The 10,092-nt window shown below is 43.4% G+C and overlaps 1 protein-coding gene across 1 annotated transcript in view; it reads right to left on the minus strand.

Annotated features, from left to right (window-relative positions):
• Nucleotides 1-10,092, minus strand: part of rap1gap2a (RAP1 GTPase activating protein 2a) — a 54,255-nt gene that overhangs the window by 9,392 nt on the left and 34,771 nt on the right. Inside the window, exons 8-15 of the mRNA XM_070436673.1 lie at nucleotides 9,627-9,705; nucleotides 9,113-9,166; nucleotides 5,802-5,885; nucleotides 5,546-5,646; nucleotides 4,596-4,725; nucleotides 4,223-4,378; nucleotides 3,742-3,813; nucleotides 61-291 (exon numbers count right to left, since the gene is read on the minus strand). Coding sequence (XP_070292774.1) covers nucleotides 61-291; nucleotides 3,742-3,813; nucleotides 4,223-4,378; nucleotides 4,596-4,725; nucleotides 5,546-5,646; nucleotides 5,802-5,885; nucleotides 9,113-9,166; nucleotides 9,627-9,705 — 907 coding nt within the window. The remainder of the gene's footprint in view (nucleotides 1-60; nucleotides 292-3,741; nucleotides 3,814-4,222; nucleotides 4,379-4,595; nucleotides 4,726-5,545; nucleotides 5,647-5,801; nucleotides 5,886-9,112; nucleotides 9,167-9,626; nucleotides 9,706-10,092) is intronic.

Below are 10,092 nucleotides of genomic sequence, written 5' to 3' on the forward strand. Positions count from 1 at the left end.
TGTCCCCCTACAACGCACGCACAGACACATGCACACACAGACAGATCCATAGAGACACACACAGATGCACAGAAGCAAACACACACACATGCAAAAAAAGCAACACCGCAATGTATCATTTAAGAAGCAGTAGTAGAGGGGATTGCGATAGATGAAAGAGATTGAACAGCACATCCAGGGTGTCGAGTCATCTGCCCTTCTCACCTCTAGCTTGGCAAACTTGTCAGACTTGTAGCAGGCGTTCTCTGCATTGATCAGCTTTGTCAGGAGGAAGTCGCGGAACTCAGGACCCTGGGGAGAGACGAGAGGGGGAGAGGTGACTTTCATCAGCACCATACTCATCATCATCTGGTCGTCTGGAGTCGATGGGACGGAAAGGACTGATACAGTGCGCTCAGAAAGTATTCACACCCCTTTACTTTTTCGACATTTTGTTGTCTTACAGCCTGAATTTAAAATGGATTCAATTTAGATTTTGTGTCACTGGCCTATACACAAAATCCCCGATAGTGAAATTATGTTTTTATATTTAATTTCAAAATGAAAAGCTGAAATGTCTTGAGTTAATAAGTATTCAATCTCTTTGTTATGGAAAGTCTAAATAAGGTCAGGAGTAAAAATGTGCTTAAAAAATCAAATCACATTTAATTTGTCACATGCACCGTGAAATGCTTCATTACACGCCCTTAACCAACAATGCAGTTCAGGAAATAGAGTTAAGAAAATATTTACTAAATAAACTAAAGTAAATTTTTTATAAAAAGTAACACAATAAAATAACAATAATGAGGCTATATACAGGAGGTACAGGCCAGTTGAGGTCATTTGTACATGTAGGTGTACATGAAGGTAGGGGTAAAGTGACTATGCATAGATAATAAACAGCGAGCAGCAGCAGTTTAAAAACAAAGGGGGGAGGGCAATGTAGATAGTCCGGGGGGCTTGTTCAGCAGTCTTATGGCTTGGGGGTAGAAGCTGTAAAGGAGCCTGTTGGACCTAGACATGGCGCTCCGGTACCGCTTGCCGTGCGGTAGCAGAGAGAACAGTCTATGATGTGGGTGATTGGAGTCTTTGACAATTTTTGGGGCATTCCTCTGACACTGCCTACTATATAGGTCCTGGATGGCAGGAAGCTTGGCCCCAGTGATGTATTGGGGGTACGCACTACCCTCTGTAGCGCCTTACGTCTGGATGGCGAGCAGTTGCCATACCAGACGGTGATGCAACCAGTCAGGATGCTCTCGATGGTGCAGCTGTAGAACTTTTTGAGGATCTTTTCAGTCTCCTGGGGGGGGAAAGGTGTTCTCATGCCCTCTTCACAACTGTCTTGGTATATTTGAACCATGATAGTTTGTTGGTGATGTGGACACCAAGGAACTTGAAACTCTCGACCCACTCCACTACAGCCCAGTTGATGTGAATGGGGACGTGTTCGGCCCTCCTTTTCCTGTAGTCTTCGATCAGCTCCTTTCTCTTGCTCACGTTGAGGGAGAGGTTATTGTCCTGGCACCACACGGCCAGGTCTCTGACCTCCTTCCTCTAGGCTGTCTCATTGTTGCCGGTGATCAGGCCGACCACTGTTGTGTCATCAGGGAGTACAGGAGAGGACTAAGCACGCACCCCTGTGGGGCCCCCATGTTGAGGATCAGCGTGGCAGACGGGTTCTTGCCTACCCTTACCACCTGGGGGCGACCAGTCAGGAAGTCCAGGATCCAGTTGCAGAGGGAGGTGTTTTATCCCAGGGTCCTTAGCTTAGTGATGAGCTTTGTGGGCACTATGGTGTTGAATGCTGAGCTGAAGTCAATGAACAGCATTCTCACATAGGTGTTCCTTTTGTCCAGGTGGGAAAGGGCAGTGTGGAGTGCGATTGAGATTGCGTCATCTGTGGATCTGTTGAGGCGATATGCTAATTAGGTGGGTCTAGAGTTTCCGGGATGATGGTGTTGATGTGAGCCATGACCAGCCTTTCAAAGCACTTCATGGCTACTTCAGTGCTACGGGGCGGTAGTCATTTAGGTAGGTTATCTTCGCTTTCTTGGGCACAGGGACTATGGTGTTCTGCTTGAAACATGTAGATCTGCGCATGCTCTGAGTACACGTCCTGGTAATCCATCTGGCCCCGCGACCTTGTGAATGTTGACCTGTATAAAGGTCTTGTTCACATCGGCTACGGAGAGCATGATCACACAGGCGTCCGGAACAGCTGGTGCTCTCATGCATGCTTCAGTGTTGCTTGCCTCAAAGCGAGCATAAAAGGCATTTAGCTTTTTATGCTTGCTTTTTACATTTTTTACAAGTCACATAATAAGTTGCAAGGACTCACTCTGTGTACAATAATAGTGTTTAACATGATTTTTGAATGACTACCTCATCTCTGTACCCCACACATACAATTATCTGTAAGGTCCTTCAGTCGAGCAGTGAATTTTAAACACAGATTCAACCACAAAGACCAGGGAGGTTTACCAATTCCTCGCAAAGATGGGCACATTGGTAGATGGGTAAAAAAAAAAGCAGACATTGAATATCCCTTTGAGGATGGTGAAGTTATTAATTACACTTTGAATGGTGTATCAGAACACCCAGTCACTACAAAGATACAAGTGTCCTTCCCAACTCAGTTGCCGGAGAGGATGGAAACCACTCAAGGATTTCACCATGAGGACAATGTTGACTTTAAAACAGTTACAGAGTTTAATGGCTGTGTTAGGAGAAAATTGAGGTTGGATCAACAACATTGTAGTTACTCTACAATACTAACCTAAATGAAAGAGTGAAAAGAAGGAAGCATGTACAGAAAAAAAATATTTCAAAACACGCATCCTGTTTGCAACAAGGCAATAAAGTAATACTGCAACAAATGTGGCAGAGCAATTCACTTCTTGTCCTGAATACAAAATGTCATGTTTGGGGKAAATCCAATACAACACATCACCGAGTACCACTCTTCATATTTTCAAACATGGTGGTGGCTGCATTATGTTATGGGTATGATTGTCATCGGCAAGGACTAGGGAGGATAAAATAATAATACAATGGAATAGTGCGAAGAACAGGCAAAATCCTAAAGGAAAACCTGGTTCAGTCTGCTTTCCAACAGACACTGGGAAACAAATTCACCTTTTAGCAGGACACTAACCTAAAACACAAGGCAAAATATACACTGGAGTTGCTTACCAAGACGACATTGAATGTTCCTGAGTGGCCTAGTTACAGTTGTGACTTAAATCGGCGTGAAAATCTATGGCATGACATGAAAATGGCAAATATGCAAATATTGTACAACCCAGGTGTGCAAAGCCCTTAGAGACTTGTCCAGAAAGACTCAGCTGTAATTGCTGCCAAAGGTGATTCTAACATGTATTGACCCAGGGGTGTGAATACTTATGTAAATTAGATATTTCTGTATTTCATTTTCAATACATTTGCCAAAATGTGTTTAAACAAGTTTTCACTTTGTCATGGGGTATTGTGTGTAGATAGATGGGTGCGAAAAAACATAATTGTATCAATTTCTAATTCAGGCTGTAACACAACAACATGTGGTGTAAAGCAAGCAGTATGAATACTTTATGAATAAATTGTATAATGGCAAGTTTATCATCAAATTTTCACTGTAAATAACCTTGGGAAACTTGAACTCTCCCTCTATCTCTCGCTCTCCCTGTGTCTTTATCACTCTCCTTCCATCTCTTTCTTTCTCTCTGTATCTTTTTCTGTAATTCTGTCTCTCTTACTTACTTTCTTGAAGACCGCTGGATTGGGGAGAGGTGGGCCAAACGGAGGTACATCCTCCCTCGCTGTAACAGACACCTGCCGACACAAAGCAATTCATGTCACCCATTTACTGTGCGGAGAGTCTGGCTTATGTCATTCTAACAGTATTGCTTCCGTTCCTCTCCTTGCCCCAATCTGGGCTTGAACCAGGGAACCTCTGCACACATCGACAACAGTCACCCTCGAAGCATCGTTACCTATCGCCCCACAAAAGCCGCGGTCCTTGCAGAGCAAGGCAAACAACTACTTCAAGGTCTCTGAGTGAGACGGCACCTGAGACGGCACCGATTCAAACACTACTAGCATGCACCGCTAACTAGCTAGCCATTTCACACCGGTTACATAATATCCATGCCTTAAAGGCCCACTCCGTAATAAAACATTTAAAATGGCTTCACAAATATCACATTTGCCTGTTAGGTTCATAGTAGGCTATAGCACTGACCTTGTATGTAGTGTGTTCAGTACCAGGGTTCTCCACCTGCACCAGCACATACGCATGGAGGAAGTTGGAGGCGATCATGTCAGGCACAAAGGGCGTGGCATCTTCCTGGAAGACTGCCGCCACGATGTCATTTCCTATGTGCCTCTTCCTCTGGAGCTGAGGAACAAGAGCATAGTGTTCTGTAAACACTTTAAGAATGTATGTTCTACAGTATATTTAGTCACAATTATTAGAGGCAAAATGTACAGGAATGGTGTGAGGGATGAGGAAACAGAGGGTGTTTATGAGTGACACACACACACACGCACTCACTCACAAAACACCTACTGTAACCACTGTTACTATGCTGTGTGTGGTGTAGCGTGTTCAGTACCTGTTGTACGTCTCCCTCAGTGAAGGGTAGTTTAGTGGAGACGTGGAACATCATCTCTCTCTCTCTGAAGACGGTGTAGACGGACTCAGAGCCTGTCTGACCGTGAGATACGTCCAGACCACCACGGAACCTAGGAGCACAGTGACAACACAATATGATTATCATTGCCATGACATTAAATTATTGGGTAGGGCAAGGAGCATTTCCTGATCACGTGACAGGGAAAACTCCTGGCCCTACTCATGATGAATGGTAGCAGAATAGCAGTATATATAGTCAAAGTCCTGCATTTCTCTCTTTCCCTCCCTCTATCCCCCCTTCTTTACCTCTCTCTCTCTCTCTCAGTATCAGAGCAGTAGTAGAGTTGTCTCTGTCTCTCTCGCTTTCGCTCTCCCCATCTCTCTCTCAATTCAATTTCGATTCAATTTAAGGGCTTTATTGGCATGGGGAACATATGTTAATATTGCCAAAGCAAGTGAAGTAGATAATAAACAAAAGTGAAATAAACAATAAGAATTAACAGTAAACATTACACTCACAAAAGTTCCAAAAGTATAAAGACATTTCAAATGTCATATTATATATATATACAGTGTGTTAACGAAAATAGTTAAAGTACAAAAGGGAGAAAAAAATTCACATAAATATGGGTAGTATTTACAATGGTCTTTGTTCTTCGCTAGTTGCCCTTTTCTTGTGGCAACAGGTCACACATCTTGTTGCCGTGATGGCACACTGTGGTATTTCACCCAGAAGATATGGGAGTTTATCAAAATTGGGTTTGTTTTTGAATTCTTTGTGGATCTGTGTAATCTGAGGAAAATATGTGTCTCTAAAATGGTCATACATTTGGCAGAAGGTTAGGAAGTTCCACTTCATTTTGTGGGCAGTGTGCACATAGCCTGTCTCCCCCTCCCTCGCAGTAGTAGAGTTGTATCACTGTCTCTCACCCCTTAAAGTCGTTCAGCTCTATGTTGTCTCCCAGAACACCGAGGAACTCCCGGAAGGCTGGCGTCTCCTCGTTGTTCCCAAACAACTCCTCCTCTGACGTCTGGGATGGAGCGATGAGAGGAGAGAGGGATGAGGGGAGAAGATTAAAAGGGAGAGATGTTAATGCAGGTTACAGGGCAAAAATAAATAGCATGGGATTGATAAGGAATAAACTGAAACCCCATTTGGCAATAAAAACCTGCATATCACACTCACCTGACCAAACTTCTGGTAGATGACACCAAACTTAAAGGTGTTGTTCACTTCATGTTCGTCATAACCTACTATCAACTGAGAGCCCTGAAACCAAAACAACAACATTATAAGGATGTGTATATACATACAGTTGAAGTCGGAAGTTTACATACACTTAGGTTGAAGTAATTAAAACTTGTTTTTCAACCACTCCACAAATTTCTTGTTAACAAACTATAGTTTTGGCAAGTTGGTTAGGACCATCTAATTAATTTGTGCATGGACACATGTCATCTATCTACAAACATTGTTACAGACAATTGTTATTTCACTTATAATTCACTGTAATCACAATTCCAGTGGGTCAGAAGTTTAAAACATACACTAAGTTGACTGTGCCTTGAAACAGCTTGGAAAAATTATGTCATGGCTTTAGAAGCTTCTGATAGGCTAATTGACATAATTTGAGTCCAATTGGAGGTGTACCTGTGGATGTATTTCAAGGCTACCTTCAAAACTCAGGTGCCTCTTTGCCTTGACATCATGGGGAAAATCAAAAGAATAAGCCAAGACCTCAGATAAAAATTTGAGACCTCCAAAGTCTGGTTCATCCTTGGGAGCAATTTCAAACGCCTGAAGGTACCACCACTTCATCTGTACAAACAATAGTACGCCAGTATAAAACAATGGAGACCATGCAGCCGTCAAACCGCTCAGGAAGGAGACGTGTTTCTGTCTCGTAGAGTGAACGTACTTTGGTGCGAAAAGTGCAAATCAATCTCAGAAAAACAGCAAAGGATCTTGTGAAGATGCTGGGGAAACAGGTACAGAAATATTCTATTTCCACAGTAAACGAGTCCTATATCGACATAACCTGAAAGGGCTGCTCAGCAAGGAAGAAGCCACTGCTCCAAAACCGCCATAAAAAGCCCGACTACAGATTTGCAACTGCAACATGGGAAAAAAGATTTGTACTTTTTGGAGAAATGTCCTCTGGTCTGATGAAAAAATAGAACTGTTTGGCCATAATGACCACGTTATGTTTGGAGGAAAAAGGGGGAGGCTTGCAAGCCGGAAGAAACACCATCCCAACTGTGAAGCCGAGGGGTGGCAGCATCATGTTGTGGGGGGCTTTGGCTGCAGGAGGGACTGGTGACTTCACAAAATAGATGGCGTCATGAGGAAGAAGAATTATGTGGATATATTGAAGCAACATCTCAAGGACATACAGTCGGAGGTTTTAAAGCTTGGGTACGCAAATGGGCTTCCAAATGGACAACGACCAAGCATACTTCCAAAGTTGTAGCAAAATGGCTTAAGGACAACAAGTCAGGTATTGGAGTGGCATCAAAGCCCTGACGTCAATCCATCCCAATTGGGGCAGAACTGAAAAAGCGGTGTAGAGCAAGGAGGCCTAAAACCTGAACTCCAGTTTAGGCACGCAGCTCTGTCAGGAGGAATGACCGCAAAATTACATCAACTTATTGTGGGAGCTTGTGGAAATTCTGCTAACCCCAAAACGTTTGACCCAAGTTAAACAATTTAAAGACAATGCTGCCAAATACTAATTGAGTTTATGTGAACTTCTGACCCACTGGGAATGTGATGAAATAAATAAAAGCTGAAATTATAATTATCTCTACTATTATTCTGACATTTCACATTCTTAAAATAAAGTGGTGATCCTAACTGACCTAAGACAGGGAATTTTACTAGGATTAAATGTCAGGAATTGTGAAAAACTGAGTTTAAATGTATTTGGCTAAGGTGTAGGTAAACTTCCAACTTCAACTGTATAATATCCAGTTATGTGATAAAGTCCCTCCATAACTCGGACAGACATTTACACTATATATACAAAAGTATGTGGACACCCATTCAAATTAGTGGATTTGGCTATTTCAGCCACACCCATTGCTGACAGGGCTATAAAATCGAGCACACAGCCATGCAATCTCCATAGACAAACATTGGCAATAGAATGGCCTTACTGGAAAGCTCAGTGAGTTTCAAAGTGGCACCGTCTTACGATGCCACCTTTTCAACAAGTCATTTTGTCAGATTTCTGCCCTGCTAGAGCTGCCCCGGTCAACTGTAAATGCTGTTATTGTGAAGTAGAAACGTCTAGGAGCAATAACGGCTCAGGCGCAAAGTGGTAGGCCACACAAGCTCACAGAACGGGATCGCCGAGTGCTGAAGCACGTAGGACATACATTTTTGTTCTTGGTTCGAGCAAGGCCCCTTAGTTCCAGTGAAGGGAAACATTAACGCTACAGCATACAATGACATTCTATACAATTCTGTGCTTCCAACTTTGTGGCAACAGTTTGGGGAAGGCCCTTTCCTGTTTCAGCATGACAATTCCCCTGTGAACAAAACGAGGTCCAATGGTTTGTCAAGACCAGTGTGGAAGAACTTGACTGGCCTGCACAGAGCACTGATCTCAACCTAATCGAACGCCTTTGGGATGAATTGGAACGCTGACTGCGAGCCAGGCCTAATCGTACAACATCATTGCCCGACCTGATTAATGCTCTTTGTTCCAACATCTAGGGGAAAGCCTTCCCGGAAGAGAGGACATTGTGAAAGCAGCAAAGGGGGGAACCAACTCCATAATAATGCCCATGATTTTGTAATGAGATGTTCGACAAGCAGATGTACACATACTTTTGGTCAGGTAGTATATGTCTATCACGTCTGGGGAGGTCAGGGCTGTATTCAATAGGCACCAAACGGAAAGAAACTGACTAAAAAAGGAAGGGACTACTTGGACTTGTCCAATAAGTCTGCAAAATGTTTTTCGTTGCGTGCCCTAATGAATACGACCCAGGACCACAGTGGGTTGATTGTGGCCATTTTGAAAGGCAGTCAGCTGCGACCAGTGTGGAATGGGCAGTCTGAGCAGACTGTCATAATAACAGATGAGTTCTACAGGACCCGGAGCAGAGGCACAACAAGCAGCTCCACCATCCAAATGACCTCTGATGTGATGAACAGGTCCTGGATCAGATCGGTCTTTAGCACTGCCTACACCACATCAGTTAGAGAGAACAGGGTGGTCAGGCTGTATAGTGGACCAGGTGGAAGTTGGATCATGTTCATTAGGCAGCAAACGGAAGAAAAGGGACTGAAAAAGGGAGAGACTACCTGGGCTTGTCCAATAAGATACACTTGGGTTCCATTGCAAAACGTTTTGAAAATGCTGCATACCCCATAGAAATAGAATGGCTAGAAAATGATATATATTTCCAGAGCATGACCTCATGAATGTCCCTGGTCCTATGGCTACTGTGGAAGCGCCTGGCTGAAAGGAAACTGTGGAGCAGACTCACTCTGGGGTACAGGACCGGGTTGAACTTCAGGCCAGTCACGTCGTCACAGAGGAGCTGAAACACAGGCAGACAGACAGATACGGATCCATTTGAAACCACAGTGCAGAAAGAAATCCATTTTAGGTTAAAGGGGCAATCTGTTATTGGTACATCCCTTATTGGACTGTTAAATTAACTATAATATATGTATAAATGAATCATGAGCTTATTTCAACTGTCTTACCGCATCAGAAGCCCAAAGCTTGTTTTACTTCATTGTTTGTAAACAATGTAATCGTTAACAAACACTGTATAGTTTCAACAGATGTTTAAAACTATCATTTTGATCTCATGGTCAGTCTATATATTTGAAAGTGGTTACATTTCTTCAGCCCCAGCCTCAGCTGTTTACCAAAACAGTGGCGGGCTGGCAGTATTGTTGATATCTGAAATCCAGATCGCCACTTTACATGGAGCACATGTTGCATTGAGTGAACATGTGGTACTTGGTGGTGCTTAGGTCAGTCCTCCTTACCTTGGCTATCTGGGGTACACTGGGAAGCTGGTTGAGGCCTGCCAGAGAGATCCTGTCATGGTGTGTCTTTGTCCTCGACCTGGGTGATGATTGTGGAAAACCAGTGTCAATAACCGCATTTTAAAGAAGGTAGGCTGTGTGCACATCGAACATACATACTTCCTATGTCTACAGTGAAAGTTCTGGCTACCGGTTACATGATGAGTGTGTAAAGGGTGTAAATCCACATTCACAAGGTAGGGGTAGTGTGACTATAACATGGCTCCAGACCCAACATAGGTCCACTGGACACAGTCTGCTGTGGCTGTATTTATGGGTCCAGGCCAGGGTAGATCATAGTTAGGTCAGATCCTGCATACCTACTGGAACTCCTGGCCCTACTGTATGTTATTATATGACTATAGTTACTTGAGCATGAAGGAGAAACTCCTGGCCCTACTGTATGTCATTATATGACTGTAGTTAC

This window comes from Salvelinus sp. IW2-2015, linkage group LG4p (assembly GCF_002910315.2).
Source record: "Salvelinus sp. IW2-2015 linkage group LG4p, ASM291031v2, whole genome shotgun sequence".
Classification (NCBI taxonomy): domain Eukaryota; kingdom Metazoa; phylum Chordata; class Actinopteri; order Salmoniformes; family Salmonidae; genus Salvelinus; species Salvelinus sp. IW2-2015.